We start from the raw sequence: 19,415 nt of genomic DNA on the forward strand, positions 1-19,415 counted from the left end.
CATAACCTGCAGGCTTTTTTTTTGTACTGTAAAATGTTGAGGACTTGGAGTAAAAGAACACTTAGCGTTGAAGCTTTCCTGCTCAGGATGAGAAACGCAGGCCCCCTTTGAGTAAGGTCCTCTGCTCAGGGCAGGCAGCCTGCAGACGGGGCTTCAGTCAGAATGGCCAGGCCCCACGTGTGTGAAATCTCACAGTGGGAAGAAACTGCACCAGATCCCGAGCAGCAAATTAGCCCCCGGGGAACCTTGCCATTGTAGCTGCCTGGCTGCTAGTTCCTCCAATTGTGGAAAACTCTTTGTGGGAGCCTTCATGCTTTCAGAAAACAATATATTTTTTTTTCTGGGTCTCGCCCTTTGTAAATGTTGCTTGTGATTGCTGTACAAATGTCAACTGCCGATTTATGGAGACCGTTTCATTCTGCGGTAGTCTTGGAGAGACTGTTTTAAGGGGGGTAACTCAGAGCTGACTCCCCGGGATAACCTGGAGCAAGGCTCTTCAGAACTGAGGCGTGGGGGTTTTACAGAGCAGCCTCAGCGCTGCCTTGGTTCTTTGCTTGGTTCATAGGATTTGCAGGGCCCATTGGAGCTCCGTTTTGTTGTTGTTAATTTTCTTCCTTTCCATTAACACGGAGTCTTTGCTCTGCAAACTGGTGGTTTTCAGTGCTTCTCAGTGGCTTTAAGACACATTGCTGTCTGTTACTGGAGTCCAAGATTGTCTACAGAATCGCTTTATTAACTACCGATAGCACAGCTCCTTCTTGCTTTGTTTGCAGGGGTTAAAATTGATCCGGGAGCCTGGTCGGTGTGGCTCAGTGGTTGAGCATCAACCCAAGAACCAGGAGGTCACCATTTGCTTCTCTATTAGGGCTTGATCCCCGGTTGGGGGCATGCAGGAGGCAGCCGATCAGTGATTCTTTCTCATCATGGATGTTTCTCTCTCTCTCTCCCTTTCCCTTCCTCTCTCTCTGAAATCAATAAAAACATATTTTTTAAAAAAATTGATCCAGTAGAGCTTCGAGCCCTTCGCAGAAGAGGAGTGGGGTGGGTGGTGTGGCCAGGTGTGACTGAGTCCCTGGGATCCAGGTGGGTTGTCGTTGCCACTTGTCCCAAGTCCACCGTCTTGGCACCGCTCAAGGCCAGCGCATTTTCAGGTCCTGGCTGAACAGCATGGGCTCCTGCCTGGTCCCTTTTCTAATAAGCCCAGGAAAGGAGTCTCTGAATTTAGAAGCACATTTGAATATGATTTTTATGACTCAGAAACGTAGCAAAGCTCATCATTTATATGTATACCCTATAAATTAATTTGTTCTATTAATTTTTAATTATTACTTTGAAGAAGAGCAAGTCGGGTCTCTTCCACCCTTCTTAAACTAGAGCTTTTGGGGAACCCAATCGGGGAGAAGAAAGGAGAATAAGATGTAGCCTGTACTTGCTGAGAGTATTGGAGTCTTAGTGATATATATGTTTCCGTGGAGACAAGCTGTATTTTCATTTAGACCAGAATGAGATCCTTGTGTGTGGGAAGAAAATGGTTTTCTTTTCTGGCAGCTTTCTGGGAAGAGAGAAAGGAGAAAAGATTGCTTGATCACTCGTTGCTTTTGACTGTTGTCAATCTGGGCAGGGAGAGAGAGAAATCCAAGTGGGAGGGTTTATGCCATGTTTTGATATTCCCAGCGGGCCTGATCCACCTGAGCAGTGCTTTCTCACAGTCTTAATCCTGGGAGCAGTTTGCACTGGGAATTGAGAAAGTTACAGTAACTTTACCCAGTTAGTTAATTAGATTTTTACCTCCCCGCCCCCCCCCCCCCCCCCATCTCCTAAAACAACTGAGTAGAGAAAAGGATTTCTGCCTAACAGGAGAAAATATTTCTTTGTTTTTGCTCCCTTTCAGCTCTAAGAGTTTTAGTAAAACCTGATCCTAGCTATCTAAATTATGTATGAGTTCAGTTGGCTATAAACCTCTTCTCCCTCCCCCTCCCCCCGGCCCCCACGAGAAAGGCCATTTGGTTCTAGAAAAGTTTTGTTAATTAAAAAATATAATACCTGTGGATTATTTTAAGAAAACAGAATATAACCTGCCTGGGTTGGTCAGTTGGTTGTGCATCATGCTGTATACCAAAAAGGTTGCCGGTTCGATTCCCATTCAGGGCACATACCTAGATTGCGGATTTAATAGCTGGTTGGAGTGTGTACAGGAGGCGACAGATCGATGTGTCTCTCTCTCCTTTACTATCTAAAATCAATAAAAAAACAGTATCCTCAGGTGAGGATTAAAATAAAAAGAAAAAGAAAGAAAACAGAATGTATAAAAAGAAAATCATTCATAATTCTGTCACCCAGATGTCTCTGTTGGAATTTAGATATCTTTTTACTTGTTCATTCTTTTTTTATTTATTCATTCATTTATTAAATATTTATTGGGTACCTACTAAATGCTGAAAATTATTTTAGGTATTAGGGCTATAGTAATTAGACCATACAGAAAAGATAGACCCTGCTCTACTGTTTATTAATATATGCATTTTAAAGCTATAAACTTTCCTTTAAGCGCTGCTTTAGCTACATCCCACAACTTTTGATATGTGTTGTCATTAGTTCAAAATATTTTCTAATTTTCTCTTGTGATTTTTTTTCTTTGATTCATACATTACTTAGCAGTATGCTGTTTAATTTTCAAACATTTGGGATTTTCCTAGATATTTTAATAATATTGTTTTAGAATTTAATTCCATTGTGGTTAGGGAATATCTTCTGTGTGGTTTCAATCTTTCTAACTTTATTTTGACATATTTTGAATCCTAACACTTACATGGTCTGATTTCTTAAATGTACTTGAAAACAGGTTCTCTCAACCTTGGAACTTAACATTTAAGATCAGATAATACTTTGTTGTGGGGTGCTGCCCTGTGCATTATAGGCTGTTTAGCAGCATCTCTGGCTTCTACCTGCTGGATGTCAGTAGCATCCCCCAAGATGAGACAATAAAAATGTCTCCCAACATTGCCTGAAGACCCCTGGAAGGCAGTTTCCCTTGCTGAGTTGAAAAAAATGTATATTTTTGCAGTTGTTGGACATCCTATATAATAAAAGGCTAATATGCTGCTGGGGTCTGGCTGATAGGGACTGGGTGAGATGGGCCCAACATGTCCTGGATGAATCCATGCACCGGGCCGGTTTCGGCCCGATTTCTGCAGGCCAGGCCGAGGGACCCCACCGGTGCACGAATCCCTGCACTGGCCTCTAGTGTATAATGAAACCAATTTTGCCATTGGCTAATTGATATAAATAAGAGTTAAGTTCCTATGGCATCTCATAATGTCATAACAAAATGACCTTGAATAAAACCACATTATTCAAGGACCTGCTGTAGTTGTACTGGTTATCTGTTGCTTTGTTATGAACCACCCTAAAAGTCTGGCCTAAATCAATTATGATTTATTATTATAATTCATGCAGCTATGGACTTGGCTGAACTTGTGTGTTTGTATTTCATCTGGCTCACTCATGTGTCTGCAGGCCAGCTTGGGGCTTGACTCGAGGCTGGGCTTGGCTGGGCACCGATGTGAGGACAGCTCTGCTCCATGGGTCTCGTCTCCTGGGCACAGTGGGCCGAGCCTCATGGTGATGACAGAGGGCGAGAGAGCAGTTTCACAAGTGCTTATTCAAGCCCCTGCTTGTACCGTGTCTTCTAACATTCCACTGGCCAAGGCATGTCACATGGCTGAACGCAGAATCAAGGGTTGGGGAACATACCCCTTGATGAGAGATCTGTGAAGTCATGTGGCAAAGAGGCTAGTATAGGCAATGGTGAGGATTTGGGGCCTTTCATGCATTCTGCCATGGCAGTAATAAGTGCCATAAGAAATTAAACTAGGATGATAGAGACGTGTGTGTGTGTGTGTGTGTGTGTGTGTGTGTGTGTGTAAATATACAGGGGTGGGTGAAAGTAGGTTTACAATTGTTCATATGGAAAATAATAATACAAGAATTAACCCTGTGTTTTTGTACTCAAAATTATAAACCTACTTTTGTCCACCACGAGATATAGGCCTTTTAAATACAAAATTGGAATTAATTCACATAATTGGATAGCCAACTTTTTCACTTACTATGATACCCATAATGTATGTAAACTGTTTCCAACTTCTTGACCATTTTAGGCCTTTTAAACATTTTCTACTCCTCATGATTTGTTGAAAGTTTACTTCTTAAAGCACTTAACATGTATTACTTATAACATCTTTAGAACAGCCGTATGAAATAGATACTCTTACTGTCCCCACTTTACAGATGAGGAACTGAGGTACAGAGAGGCTAAGTACCTGGCCATAATCATCCACTTTAATAAGGGGCAGAGATAGGATATGGCGCTGGGCAGTCTGTCTCAGTACACCATCTTCTGTAGACTTACACAAGTATAAAAGATGTATTCAGATCTCTGAATAATTCTTTAGGTAATGTCCTAGCAGTGGAGTATTGGGTCACAAGGTAATTGTCACATGTAAAGGAGTATTATTTTCATTTGGTTGCCACTTGACTGAGCACCTCAAGGCTGTTGCAGGAATAATTGGTCCCTCCCACTCCAAGTTGGTAAAATGCTGGTGAACTGCTGGAATATATACACTTCCTCGGTGAGCTTCAATAAGTAGGCCCGGAATTGGATCTGTGGAGGGCTGAGAACTAGCCCGGGCCAGTGAGCCAGCCCGCCTGAGAGCGGGCCAGAGTGGCGGGCAGGCCTGTGCGAGGCACGGCTCCAGGCCAGCTCCGGGTCCAGTTGTTATCACGGACAGCGCAGGGCTCTGCACATGACGGCCTCGTCTTGTATCAAAGGACAGCTGCACCTGGAGCTGGTGTGACTCTCCAGCCTCGCGCGCATTAGGCTCCGGGGCCCCTCATGCGGTTGGAATGACCAGACATGGGAAGAAGGGGGTGATTTCAAGGGACTGGCAGAAAGTGCAGACAACTTAATGCAGGGCTGATCCCCAGAGTAGTAGGTTTTCTACGTCTCTCGTCCTTTTTCCATTTTCGTTATTATTCTGCCGGTCTGAGCTATATGGCTACCTGTCTGATACTTCCTACTTTGGAACAGTGGAGGAAATGAATGGAGAGGAAGAGAAATCTGGTAGATTTAGGTAATTTCATTACCTAAGAATTCTAGCCAGCCGGTGTGGCTCAGTGGATCGAGTGTTGTCCTACACAACAAGAGGTTGCTGGTTTCATTCCCGGTCAGGGCACGTGCCTGTGCTGTGGGCTCCATCCCCAGTAGGGGGGGTGTGTAGGAGGCAGCCAATTGATGTTTCTCTCTCATCTATGTTTCTATCTCTCACTCTCTCTCTCTTTCAATAAAAACATTAAAAAATAAAAAGTTCTGAATCAAAGCTGGGCTAGAGATAGGATTAAATTGAAAATGTGGGATTTTCTGTAGATTGGGGTTTCAAGGTAACTGCTTGCCAGTGAATATACAAAGCCACACACCACTTTTACTGCAGTTATGGTTTTCGGTTACCACTAAGTGTTCAAGATACTATGTCTGTTGTGTATTTTGTGCCTAAGACTTTTTTTTCTTTTCTTTTTTTTTTTTTTTTTTTTGCTTCAGGTTAGTAGCAAAGATGAAGATTTTCTTGATCTTTCTGTCGATGTGGAGCAGAATACATCTATTACCCACTGCCTGAGGTAACCTCATGAATTCTGAGTGTGGTCTGAACTTTTGATCAGGCTAGTAAATAACTGGGGAAAACATCCTGTATTTCTTTAGGAAATAATCTTCCTTTCTTTTAAACCCATACAATACTATTTTCTATTTCTTCTTTTCCAAGAGAGATTAAAAATAAGTGTATGTGGTCTGGAGAAGAGTCCTACTGAGAAGAGAGAGGGTCAAGTGGAAGCTGTTAGTCATTAAACCTTTAATCTTTAATACAGATATATTAAAGGGCTTTCTTCTCTCTCTCTCTCGCTCTCTCTCTCTTTCTCTCTCTCTCTCTGTCACACACACACACACACACACACACACACACACACACAATTAAGTTAATAAATGCTATAGATGCCTGCCATTCCTTTGTTTTTCTAAGCTAATCTATTCTGTTATTTTAAAAATCATGCACTTTTGAGCTGAGAACCAATGAGGAAATTGCCTTTTCCTCCAGCTTCCAGCATTGTGTGGAGATCATTCATGGGGAAAATGGCTCATTAGGGTTGAGTGGAGGTAAGGAGCAGCGTGTAAGAACAGTACGTGCGCAAGATCACCACAGGGATCGCACACTTAAACTGCGCTCCAAGTTGCTGTAGACATAGCTTCCTTTTCCCCTCCTCACTCTCCTCTTTCCAACAAGAGGTCGTGAGTGCTCACAATGAGCCAGGCCCTGTCTGGACACTGGAAATAGAGGAATGAGCACCAGATACGCCTCTCGCGGGATTTACAACGCGGCGGGATCTAAAGATGGTGATGGGTGCTTTGGAGGAAATGAAACAGGTCTGGAGAGTGAGGGAGCCAGTGTAGACTGTGTGGTCATTGCTCAGGTACTGCAGCTCAGGGGCGCTTTAAGGTGTCATCACACGGCAGTAGGCGTAGGGGGGCGGACTTGTTCTTTCAGGAGTATGGGTGACTTGGAACATTTTAGAAGATGCGGATTAAAGGGACTGCTGTGGCCGTTGACTGTAAGAAAGTCATTTTATGTGGAAGAGCTTGGTTCGTCTGGGGGTTAGGTATTGTGTGAGCTGGGGGCGGATTGCTCTCCCATCTCCCAGGAGCCTGATGCCGCTGCGTGCCCTGCCCCCCTCACACCCCAACACTACACTGATGGGTACCTGAGCGCTTCCTGTTGGTTTGGCATGTCTGCTTGTCTCCAAATGCCTTAGGTCCTGGGGGTCTAGGAAAAGTTTACCTCTTTGCAAAGAGAAGGATGGCCTCTTTTTCTTCCGAATGGTTCCATTTATGACATGGGTTCTTAGTCTTCCTGTGAAAATAAGCCATTTTTTATTTTCCCAAGGTTTTATGACCTCGGGGAATATAGAAACAATTGAGGTTGTGCTAACGTTAGTCGCAGATGAGGGGATGGGAGAAAGGGTATTTGTCCATACCCCTTCTTTGAGAAGGGGAGTTAGGAGGTTGACTGCTCCCCTTCTTAGCATGATCTGGGCTGTTCAAAAAGGCAGACGGCAGTGGCCTTAGCTTTGAGGCCAACCAGGTAAAGGGCCAATGGTTAGTTAAAATTTCAACCTTTGGCCCTAGCCAGTTTGGCTCAGTGGATAGAGCGTCGGCCTGCGGACTAAAGGGTCCCAGGTTTGATTCGGGCCAAAAGCGCATTCCTGGGTTGTGGGCTCGATCCCCAGCCCCCCACCCCCCAGTAGGGGGTGTGCAGGAGGCAGCTAATCAACGATTCTCATCGATGTTTCTCTTTCTCTCTCTCTCTCTCTCTCTCTCTCTCTCTCTCTCTCTCTCTCTCTCTCTCTCTCTCCTTCAAAAATCTTTTTAAAAAATTTAACCTTTGGGAACGCAGATTTATGTGTTCATTTTTTTTCTGGAGAAATGTATACAGTATATTGGCCATGCATACCTGAGGAAGGCAGGCTAGAGGCATTTGGAGATGATAAAGCTGGGATGGTTGAGTACGAAATAGCCTGGGAAGACCTTTCATCCAACATGAGATTCTCATTTGATGGGACTGTGCAGGATGATATTCCTGAAATGCCTGCCCATCCTCATTTTACATCCTTCTTAAACTAGACCTTGACTGACTTAGCTATACCTGCCCTCATATAAGCCTAAGACCTCACCTCCCAGCACCTGCCAGCTGTTGTCATTCATCACCGAGAGCTCTGCGACCGGGCGGCAGATTCCCAGCCTCCAAGAGGGATGTGCAGGAGGAAGGCCAGCTTTTTCCATCTGGGACAAAAGATGAGGAATGATTATGATCTATTTTTGGCCCTTTTCGTGGTTTCATTTGGTTTGCATTCTTGAAGGCTTATTTTTAAAATTAGAATTCTGAAGTTTTTTCTTTAATATCATGTTTCCATTTCTCTTCTGATGTGATATTTTTATCTTTCATTTGATGATGAAAAAGTAAAAAAAAAAAAAAAATCAAGCTAAAATTGTGGTATTTAAATGTCATGTTTTTGCCACCTCCTTCCAGAATGGTTTTCGGTGATCAGTTACAATGTGTGTTCAGTGAACTTTTGTCCCAGAGAAATGCTGATATAAAATGGAGTTAAGTTCAGGATACAGGATCCATATTGTCGCTGAGCTATAATTCTGATATTTCAAACCTCAGTACCGTGTCTTAGGCGAGGTGAGCCCTCTTTACCCTAGGAGGATACCAAGTAGATTTTTTATTCTTTTGAAAAGTTAAGGGATGGCCTCAGGTAAAAACTTAAACTGCGTGAAGTTCATCTCAGTTACCCTCACGTGGCCTTTTCTCCTTTTGTGCCTTAGTGCCTCCCTGTGGCTCCTTCACAGAAACATACCTTTGTCCTCAGAGTGCTCCCAGTTCTGAGATTACCTTCCGCTTCCTCCATCTTACTCTCATTTAAATTCCCCTTCTCCCAGGGAGATCAGCCAGAAGGAAAGGAGCCTACCGAAACTCTATTTTAAAAGTTAATCTTATTTTTTGAAAATTCCTTTTCTACTTATTTTGAGAAATTTCTTTCATGTACTAAGTTCATATAAGCCCCACCGCACTTCCTTTGCCAGCCACACACTTATCTCTCAGTTTCACTGTCCTGTGTTTCAGTTTTGGTTGTTGTTATATGGTGTTTTCTAATATCTGACACATAACTTTTTCTCATGGATTTCTATTTCTAATCTTTTTTTTAATATTCTAGTCAGTGGTTTTCGAACTTTGTTGTGTCAGATTCACCTGGGAAAGTTGGTTAAAAATTGAGGCCCAGGCCATATTCAACTTCGGCGAGCCTAGGCCTCTATTTTAAATTAATTTCCTGGTGATTCTGATACCACCAAAGTTTAAGAACCACTGCTCTAGATCTTTGCCCCTCAAACAGGGGTTCGTGGACTAGCACCATTGTTGTCATCTGGCATCTCATTAGAACCACAGCATCTCAGGTGTCCCCCAAGAATGAATGAATGAATCAGAATCTGCATTTGGACAAGATCTCCAGGAGATTCAAACGCATGTGAATGTTTGCAGAGCAGTACATTGCAGCCACCTGGGTTGCTTTAAGAACAATGCCTGGGTTCTACCTGGAGAGATTCTGACGTAATTGATGAGGGGCAGGTGAGGGGGCTGATATGGAGATTGAGATTGTTTTTAAAGTTCCCCAGGTGATTCTAAGGAACAGCCAGGAGAACCACTGCTGTAGGTTCCAGAACAAAGCTTCCCAGTTGGTGTGCCATGGTAAACGGGTGGCAGGTGTGTCATGCCCTCCGCTCCTTAGAGGCTGAGCAGAGCCACAGGAGCAGCCGCATCAGGTTACCGCAGCTCCTTGCGGTGTGGTATCATTTTCTATGTGCGCCACGCCATGAGCACTATCTGGAAACATTGCTTGAGAATTTTTTAAAAACCAATTTTTGAGCTATTGTGTTGAGTGGGCAAGTTAAGATTTTAATGAAAAAATGTATCAAATATAGACATTACCTTGGACATGATAGCCATCTTTACAGTACATAACATTCCCATCCATGAACATAGTCTTTCTCCTTTTTTTTTTCAAGTCTTGTTTGTATACATTTCCATAAGATTATTTAGTTTCTTTTATTTACAAAGGTGTGCATTTTATATTAGATTTGTTCCCAAATTGTGTGTGTGTGTGTATATATAAATATATTTTTATTGACTTCAGAGAGGGAGGGAGAAACATCAATGATGGGAGAGAAGCATTGATTGTCTGCCTCTTGCAGGCCCTCTACTGGGGAATCGAGCTTGCAACCTGGGCATGTGCCCTGGCCAGGAATCAAACCAACACTCAACCACTGAGCCACACCGGCCGGGCCCCAAAGTATATATTTAAATAGTGTTTTACTGTCACTATGACTCTTTTGAAAGAAATACAAAGAGTTTCGTGCTTTTTCTCTAACCTCATCTCTGCTTTAGTAATTTATCTGCTCTTGGAAAAGGTCTGCTCTTCCCTTCCCCTCTGACTTTCTTTTATTTTTTTAAAAAATATATTTTATTGATTTTTTTACAGAGAGGAAGGGATAGGAAGAGAGAGTTAGAAACATTGATGAGAGAGAAACATCAATCAGCCGCCTCCTGCACACCTCCTACCGGGGATGTGCCTACAACCAAGGTACATGCCCTTGACCGGAATCGACCCTGGGACCCTTGAGTCCGCAGGCCAACGCTCTATCCACTGAGCCAAACCGGTTAGGGCCCCCTTGACTTTCTTACTGCGCAGTTTCCTCACCTCTGTTGCCTGCTTTTGTTCTAGCAGTTACACAATAGCAGCTGGCAGGCCTGGTCTGCCTCAGGGTTTCCTGCTGCTCACCCTCTTTCCTCACCTCGCCTCACTTCCCACTTCTCAACTCACAGACCCCCTAAAAGCATTACCCTGTCCTCGTGGCAACAAGCTTCCAGCCAGCTGGGGCCGGGCAGGCTGGTGGTTATTTGTAAAGTGGGCCCTTAAATTAGGTATTAACTTCTGCTGTATTTCTACTATCTGGGTCTACAAATACTTCAGAAAACTGCCTTTGAGAAATACAGTAAGTAGAAATCCCTGTCCACTGCTCTGCTTGCCTTGGTTTTCTGTTCTGTAGCTGGATACACAGGTTTTTCTGTGGTGGATGTGTCCAGGGTGTGCATCTCCACTGCCACCAGTCGCACCTCTCCCTCTCCCAGCCCCGCCTCATCCACCCTGTGAGCCTGTGCAGGCCAAGAACTGCTTTCCCATCCGTTCCTTCTCTGAAGAGTCGCCTGTATTCATTCAGCTGAATTTGAGACTGTTTTATGCACCAAGCACTTGAAATCCAGGATGGAGTGTAATTGCCTTCCAAATTGTTTCCTTGCCTTCGACCCCCTCCGGTTCTTCCTCCGCGGTGCTGCCAGAAGTGGTATTTGTAGAAAGCACTGTCTGATTATGTCTTCTCCTTGCTGAGACTGGTTGGTGGGGCTCCAGAGCCGCAGGGTCCACGCCAGCTCTAAGCAGCACACTCGCCGTGCCTCCACGCCTGTTGGCGTTCCCTCCGTCTGCAATGCTTGACTCCTATTCCCCCAGCACTTTTTCCCTCCGACAGCCTGACTCGGGCATCGCCCCCGGGGAAATGTCCTGAATTACCCCAGTTCACGTTCATGTCTCCTCCCGTGCTTTCCCTGGACTCTGTGCACACTCCTCTGCATTCGTTCAGCCGGCCGCATTATGGAGTGCCGTGAGCACTGGGCCTGTTCTCCGTGCTTGGCTATAGCAGTGAGACAGACGGGGTCAGTGCCCACAAAGAGGGGAGACACGTACTAAATGAGTGAGAGGATGGTTTCAGAGAGCGCTGAGTGCTCCGAAGAAAACCAGACAGCAGCGGGCTAGGGCTGGGCGGGGTGGGTTTGGGCAAGTGGACAGGGAAGTCTGGCAAGAGGTGACATATACACCGAGCTCCGATTGGGTGAAGCCAGCATGGAAGCATCTGGAAAGGAGCACCTGCAAGTGCCCAGAGGCAGGGAGAGCGTTGAACTTGAGCTACAGGAGAAGGCTGGCCGTGTGGCTGGAGCACAGTGAAGGGCGTGGGCAAGGTGGGAGATGAGGTCAGAAGAGCAGTCAGATCTGAAGACGGCTGGCCTGCCCCAAGGCAAGGAGCTTGGATTTTATTCACAACTGCACTGCGGAACTGTTGGCGGGTTTTCGGGGAATCGGCAGTGTGAAGTGATGGATGTTGGACCTGCACTGAGCACTAAACGTTTGTGACTCACTGTGCACGTCTCTGTAGGCTGAGCTGTGTGAGGGCAGGGACTGCGAATTCCTGGCACCTAGTCCCAAGTACTGTTGGTAAACATTTGGGAATTTAATGAACAAACAATCCATGTTTTCTTTTGATAAGCTTTGTTTAAGTGGTTGAGTCGTTCACATGTGAATAATAGCATTTTCGATTTAAAAAATGTATATTTTTACTGATTTCAGACAGGATGGGCGAGGGAGTGAGAGATAGAATCATCAATGATGAGAGAGAATCATCGATCTGCTGCCTCCTGCACTCCCCCTACTGGGGATCGAGCCCACAACCCAGGCATGTGCCCTGACTGGAAATTGAACTGTGACCTCCTGGTTCATAGGTCAACACTCAACCACTGAGCCACACTGGCTCGGCTAACATTTTCAATTTAGTAAAATGTGACCGTTCTGGTTCTGGGATACTCCCCGTGCATAAGGAAATGTCACAGACCTTTTCAAGACTGTGGGGTGTTATTATATTCTGGATGTTCTTTTCGCCTTTGAAGTAGTACCACAGGAATGCTAAATAGAATCTCAGGGACCAGAAAGAATGAAAAGCCATGACATTTAAAAATGAATCTATCAGTAGGCTATAAGTCAAATAGTGACATAACACCACAATGGCATTTGTTCTCAAAAGGAGGGAGGCTAATGTTCATGTCATCCAGGGTGTGGGGAGACGGGGAGCAGGGGCTGGTAGGAAGCCGTCATCTGCTAATCATTGGGACTTTCTTGGTTCAATATAAGGGCAGTTGAATATGGTTTACATGTCCTTGTCTTCACTTTCAAGCTCTTAGGAAATACAGACCACCTGAGATGTGCCGTTTATCATTACGGTACAGTAATCCCAGTAATTTTATGGGATTGACGTTTTTGGACTCAACTTTGCGGTGGGCATTTACTATAGTTCGTATTTTTCTATTATAATTTGTATCTCCAATTTACAGGTACCCTTTGTTAAACACTGGTTTTTTCCGAGTCAGTTGGAAACATCTGTCGTGTCCCACTAAATAAAGCTGTAGTTGCACATCTCTCCTGGTGGATCACAGTCCAGCCCAGTAGACACGCTCTAATGGCATCATACTTGTAAGAGGGTCTTTTCTCATCACTTCGCTCCCTACCTCACTCAAAGATCACCCCACAGGTGATAGAGGGTTTAAAACGCGGCACGCCAAGCACAGTTTGGTCTTCTTCTTAAGCTGTAAATATTTTTCTCTGCAGAGACTTCAGCAACACAGAAACACTGTGTAGTGAACAGAAATATTATTGTGAAACGTGCTGCAGCAAACAGGAGGCCCAGAAAAGGTGCGTAAAGGATTTAGCTTAAGAGGGTGGCTTTGTGTCTGGAGGGGGAGCCAGCCTGGGAAGCCAGCCAGATCTGATTTTGAATCCCAGTTCCATGGGCTTATAGCCAAGGAGCTTTGGAGAAGTCATTTACCTTTGTCACGGGTAAAAGTAGGGTAAGAATGCCTGCCTTGGAGAGTTGTCCATTCGTATGATTGTTTGCTCATTTGGTCTTTCATGCATTCCTTCCACAAATATTGATTGAGTGTAACTATGTGCCCTGGGTAAACAAGTGGTCATCAGATACAGTCACTGTTGTCTTGGGGTTAAAGGCGAACTATTAAAAGGACCCAGTAGAGTACATGACATATAGTTGTCACCCAGTAACATGGTTAGTATTGCCCAAACATTGGAACTTCTTTTTGTTTTAATCCTCACCCGAGGATATGTTTATTGATTTCAGAGAGAGTGGAAGAGAGGGAGGGAGAGAGAGGGAGAAATATCTGTGTGAGAGAGAAACATCCATCCTGCCTCCTGTACATGCCCTGACTGAGGATCGAACCTGCAACCTAAGTTCGTGCGCTGACCGGGAATTGAAACCGCCACCTCTTGGTGTACGGATGACGCTCCAATCAACTGAGCCACCCAGCGAGGGCAGAGCTTCTTATTTAGAAGATATGAGGTTAAAAAGTTAATCATTTAATAAGGAATGATGAGGAAGTCGATAACACATCAATTACATGGCTAGCTGATAGGAGAGTTATCACATTCTGAATTGATGTAGGACCCAGATTGCCCGTCCTTTTCCCACCACCAGTCACCAGTTACAGCTCTCGGGCAATCTGAGATAACCAGTGCTTCCCTGGTATTTTCCCCCAGAAGCCAAGAAACTTGACATTTTAATTATCCTGTGAAGTCTCCCTGTGAGTTAAATTTACCCGGCCCCTGGATGTGGAATGTTCTCAGTAACTCAGAGATGCTCATTACTGCCATCTAAACCCTCAGGGGCCTGAGGCTGAGGATGAAATAATTCCTCTGCCCAGCCTCCCAGGCCTTCTCATCTTTCCTTGCTGATCTAAACTTACAGAAGGTTAGTCACTGTGGCAGGTGGAGTGTGGGTGGTAGGTACTTCGCTCTCCTTAGTGGTCAGGGAAGCTCGCCTCTGCTCCCATCCGTATACTCTTAAGTCAGCCTAGGCCAGCCCAGGTCTTCGATGTGTCAGGAAGGTGATTTCCAGAGGTCTCACACATTAAAATGTCATGTGCTTCTATAAAATAGGGGGTTCCCCATAATTCATATGTTTCTGCCTATGTTATTTTGCTTAATTTTTTATGAACAGGGTTTTACCTTAATAGATTCCTGAATAGTATCCTCTTAAAATTTGTCCCTTTCAAATAATATGCATCAGCTGTGTACACAAGCTGAGCAGGATGTACATGAATTCAGGACATTTGAGGACGGGGCCCTGGAAGGTGCCCGGAGGACTGTCCATCCCAGCAGTGCTCACTACTGAGGCTGTTGTCTTTGTGACTTTCTACCAAGGAATATTAATGGCCCTCGGGTGAAAAAGCGTTCTGTGTTTATGTAAGTTTGGGAATGCTGTATCAAACAACAGAAAACCGTTCCTTGAGTGTGGATTTCTCAAAACCACTGGCTAAGGTGCAGGGAGGAGCTTCAAAACAGTGGCATTGTCCAAACTGGGCCGCAGAAACCCCACCCTGTTAGCGTCTCCAGGGCGCTGAGGAGGCCAGTTTGGGAAATGGAGCCCTGAGCCAACCCCTGAACCAGGAAACAGAGCCAGAGAGGGGAAATGACGTGCCCAAGAGCACAAAGGGAGTGGGAGGGAGCTTGGCACGTTTGGTTTCCTGATGCCAGCGGCCGGCGGTGTCAGCACATCCCCGCTGGTCCTCGGAACCTGGAAGTCCAGACCACACCCTCCTGCTTGTCCTCGCCCCAGCGTCCTCTCCCCAGAGCTGTTACCCTCCTGCCCAGGATCTCAGGAAGGGGCTGGGAGGATTGCCCAAGTGCTGTTCCTCCCTGCAGGCGAGGGCAGTGACAGCGATCGCACGCCCTATTCTTATTGGCACAGAAGTTCTGGAATGTCTCCTCCGACGAAACAGAGACCCAGGCTGCGCTTTTCTCTGTGCTCAGTTAGCCGAGGGTGTGGGATAAGTCAGCTCTACACGAGCGAGCAGACTTTTACCCTTATGAGTGGGTGGTCGTTGGCAGTTGGTTAGACCCCTCCTGCTCTCCATCTGTGCAGGCAGCAGTGGATTCTGTTGCCCTAACGGGTCGGATACGCTGATGTTCCATTTCTCGGTTCTGTAGGATGAGAGTGAAGAAGCTGCCCATGATTTTGGCCCTGCACCTGAAGCGGTTCAAGTACATGGAGCAGCTGCACAGGTACACCAAGCTCTCCTACCGCGTGGTCTTCCCGCTGGAGCTGCGGCTCTTCAACACCTCCAGCGACGCCGTGAACCTGGACCGCATGTACGACCTGGTGGCCGTGGTGGTGCACTGTGGCAGGTACGGGCCGGCGGCAGCGGGGTGCACGCGGGAAGTGTGGGGGTCATCCCTGTGCCGAAGCAGACCCAGCTGGGCCTTTCCTGGGCTGTGAGTCTCAGTAATAATGGAACTGTTTGTGGAATTCCTTCCAAGCTCTTGTTTATGTATCATCTAAAACAAATATAAACGTGTCTACATACACACATAAAGTAAAATAAACTGCATTATGATAAGATAATCTAAATGTTTTATCACAAGGGAAATAATAAATCTCCTTTGGTTATACATGATGCTTGGGAGGAGTTTGAAATAACATGAAGGCATAAATGCTTGTGCTAGGATTTTAATTTTTAAAAGCCAGGTTACAGGTTACAGGATTTCAAAAGTGTTTTAAGATGTATGAATAAAGACTGGGAGCAGTAGGTCAGAGTTCAGTTTTCGGGCTTTTTGAATGATTGAAAATGTACTCTTAAAAAATATTGTTTATGTATTTCTCAGTCTTTGCCCAACATTCCATGAGAAGTACATAATCAGGCCCTGGCTGGTGTGACTTAGTTGGTTTAGGCGTCGCCCCGTAAACCAAGAGGTTGCCGGCTCAATCCCCGGTAAGAGGCGTGCAGGAGGCAGCCCAGAGTGTTGCGCTTTCACATCAATGTTTCTCTCTCTCCCTCTCCTGTCCTCTCTAAAAATTAATAAATTATTTAAAAAAACACACAGCAGAGCAAAGTCTTTTTTTAAAAAGTACATAATCAGAAAGAAGAGAGAGAAGGCCCCTAGATACAGAAGAGCAGTGTTTTGCTGAAAGTCCTTTGATTAAATATTTTTGATAATTAAATATCTTCCATAATTTGGAGATGTCTGAGCATGGAAAGGCTATTGAGACTTCACCTCTTGTTTTCCTTTACTGATCTGCGGTCGGTGTGTGCTCTCCCCCCGGGTGGGCACGGCTTTTCCTGCCTCGCGGGTTCTAGATGGTGACGTGCCGCAGTGCAGGTGTCTTTTCCTCTGCATCTGCCCGGGTCGGGCTGTGGTGCACGGACTATTCCAGGAGGTGCACAGCTCCACGTGGAGGCGTGGATTGATGAATTTTTAACCCCGTGTTGGGGTGGGTGGTATCCCGAGCTGTAATGTCACATCTGAAACACCCTGTTTTGCCCTGCACATATTAAACAACTTCAAGTCACTGGGTATTTTGTGTTCTTGGTTATATTTACCAGCCAGTTACAAGCCAGCTTTGTGTTTTTTCTGAGGAATAGTTCTAACAGGTCCCTTTAAAGAACCCAGGGGTCCAGTGATCTGGAAGCCAGCCAGGAACGCTGGGTGGGCCCCCGGCAGGGGTTGGGAAGAGGAGGTTTTGGGGAGGCAGAGCCTGGTACCTGGAGGGCATTGTGGCCGAGGTGGGCAGTGTGATGGGGAAACAGAAGCACTCAGATTTGTAGGGAACGCATGGGTTTTCAGTGTGGATCTCTGTGAGTGCCACCTCTGATCCTGGAAGCACTGGGGAGGGCACGGCGGAGACCCATTGAGGAGACAGGACGAGCGGGATGCTGGGCTCGGGACAGCCAGCCTCTGTGATGGGTGCACGAGGTCAGAGCAGCCCTGGCAGCAAGGGCGAGTGGGTGCTGAGTCACGCATGCTCCTCACTGGGATTCTTTACAGTCTTCCACGAGAGGCACGTTGTTCTGATTCGCAGAGCACCGGAGAGCTCTGAGGTTGGGGAGCTGAGCCCTTCTCTGTGCCGGGGCCTCCTGGCTCACGGTGGCAGTGGGTTTACAGCCTCGCTCACTGATATCTGCTGCAAGCACTTTTGAACCCTTGTTTACTGGGTCTCCAGGCAGGATCTGAAGGTACAGCAGTGAGCAAGACACACGGGCCCTGCCCTCAGGAAGCCGAGGATCTAGTGGGAAAGGTAACTAACAAGGAAACACAGCAGCCTGCCACAGCCCAAAACAAACGGACCCCGGCAGAACACTATGATTTTGATTCATACTATGAGGAATGAGCCAACCAGGCGGTGAGAGCAAGGGAAGGTGATCGGCAGAGGTTTATCTACCCAGGTGACCTTTTAGTTGAGGCCTCAGCGTGCAAACACTGGGGGAGGATCCTTTCGGGCAGTTGCAGCGGGTGGAAGGCCCGCATGTGAAGGGTGATGTGTGGAAAGCTGAGGAGAGCAGTGGGCTGGAGCTCAGGGAGGGGGCAGAGGTTGGAGAAAGGCAGGAACAGTTCGTGTGGGTCATCTTGTACTTAAAGAAAGTAACCAAAGGGAAATATAGCTTTTCAGCTTTAATGGTGCATTGCACAAAACAAAACTCTAAATTTAGGATTAAAATCTCATTTGTGCAAATCTAACTACAGAATAATAGCTGTTTAGTTGTTCTTTCTACTTGTTTCCTTATTGTGTAATATATACCTTTTTGTTTTCATGCTTGGTATTATACATTGTGGTTTAGTAACATCTTTCTGAAACTTAAATCAGCTCCTCAAAATTTCCCCGGATATTCCTGGCTCACTCACAGCAAAGTCCAAAATCTTAGCCATGAAAGCCCCTGCCCCCTCTGTCTTTGGCTGCCCCTGGCTCTGGCCTCCTTGCTCTTCCGAGCACAGCAAGAACTGTATCCCCCAACACCTTTGCACTTGCTACTCCCTATTCCCGAGGCTTCCATCTAATAGTCCATGGCTTGTCCCACAGTCTTTTCCTTCAGGGAAATTTTCTTCTCCATCTCATGTTATCAGGCCCCTTCCATCCCTTTATATCAGAGAATGCCGTCCCTCTCCACTCACTATGCCATCCATCGCCTTTATTCTTCATGGCCTTTACCACCACTGCAGAGGCATCTACATTTTAGTTTGTTTATTCCCCATTCAACCCCTACCCCCAAAAAAAGTGGGACTTGGTTTTGTTCACTGTGTTTTCCCCTGACAGCCAGAATAGGATCTGGCACATAGTAGGTATGCATACAGTGATTATTTGCTATATATGTTGAATCTGAATGTCTGTTTTCCCCTGGATCGTGAGTCCTTAGACACTAGATGTCCACTCATCTCTGCACTCTCTGTGCCCAGCACAGCGCCAGCACCTGGCGCCCCTCCGTGAACCGATCAGGCCAAGTTCTGCCCTGACGATAGCTTTCTCTAGTGAGTCGCTGCTTATAAAGAAGTAAATGTTAACGGGGCTACTGTCCTTTTCTGCCTTTCCAGCGGTCCTAATCGTGGGCATTATATCACTATTGTGAAAAGTCACGGCTTCTGGCTATTGTTTGATGACGACATCGTAGAGGTGGGTATGCAGAGTGCTCCATGGCAGGGGTGGGGTGGGGGTCGCATTTTGGGGAATGTGTAGGTGTGGATGTTTTCTAGAAGAGGCCTGTTTTCCTACCATCTGACCTTAAAACAACGTACATTTCTCTCAAAATGAAATCCTGCTGCTTCCCATTCTCTGTGGAGTGGGAGAAGGGGTGTGATCATGGCCTCCTTAATACTGTGTTCTGGTTAATTGATCAGCCATGGACATGGGAGCTTTATGCCACCATCAGTCATATTTATACACTAGTGGCCCGGTGCACGAAATTTGTGCACGGAGGGAGGGGGTTTCCTCAGCCCAGCCTGCACCCTCTCCAATCGGGGACCCCTTGGGGGATGTCCGACTGCTGGTTTAGGCCTGATCCCTGTCCTAAACCAGCAGTTGGATATCCCTCTTGCAATCTGGGACTGCTGGCTCCTAACCACTCACCTGCCTGCCTGCCTGATCGCCCCTAACT

The 19,415-nt window shown here is 46.0% G+C and overlaps 1 protein-coding gene across 1 annotated transcript in view; it reads left to right on the forward strand.

Moving 5' to 3' along the window:
* USP46 (ubiquitin specific peptidase 46) overlaps positions 1-19,415 on the forward strand; it is a 61,422-nt gene that overhangs the window by 34,797 nt on the left and 7,210 nt on the right. Inside the window, exons 5-8 of the mRNA XM_079769021.1 lie at positions 5,597-5,673; positions 13,090-13,173; positions 15,481-15,678; positions 18,856-18,934. Coding sequence (XP_079625147.1) covers positions 5,597-5,673; positions 13,090-13,173; positions 15,481-15,678; positions 18,856-18,934 — 438 coding nt within the window. The remainder of the gene's footprint in view (positions 1-5,596; positions 5,674-13,089; positions 13,174-15,480; positions 15,679-18,855; positions 18,935-19,415) is intronic.

This window comes from Cnephaeus nilssonii, assembly GCF_951640355.1.
Source record: "Cnephaeus nilssonii genome assembly, chromosome: 1".
NCBI lineage: Eukaryota > Metazoa > Chordata > Mammalia > Chiroptera > Vespertilionidae > Cnephaeus > Cnephaeus nilssonii.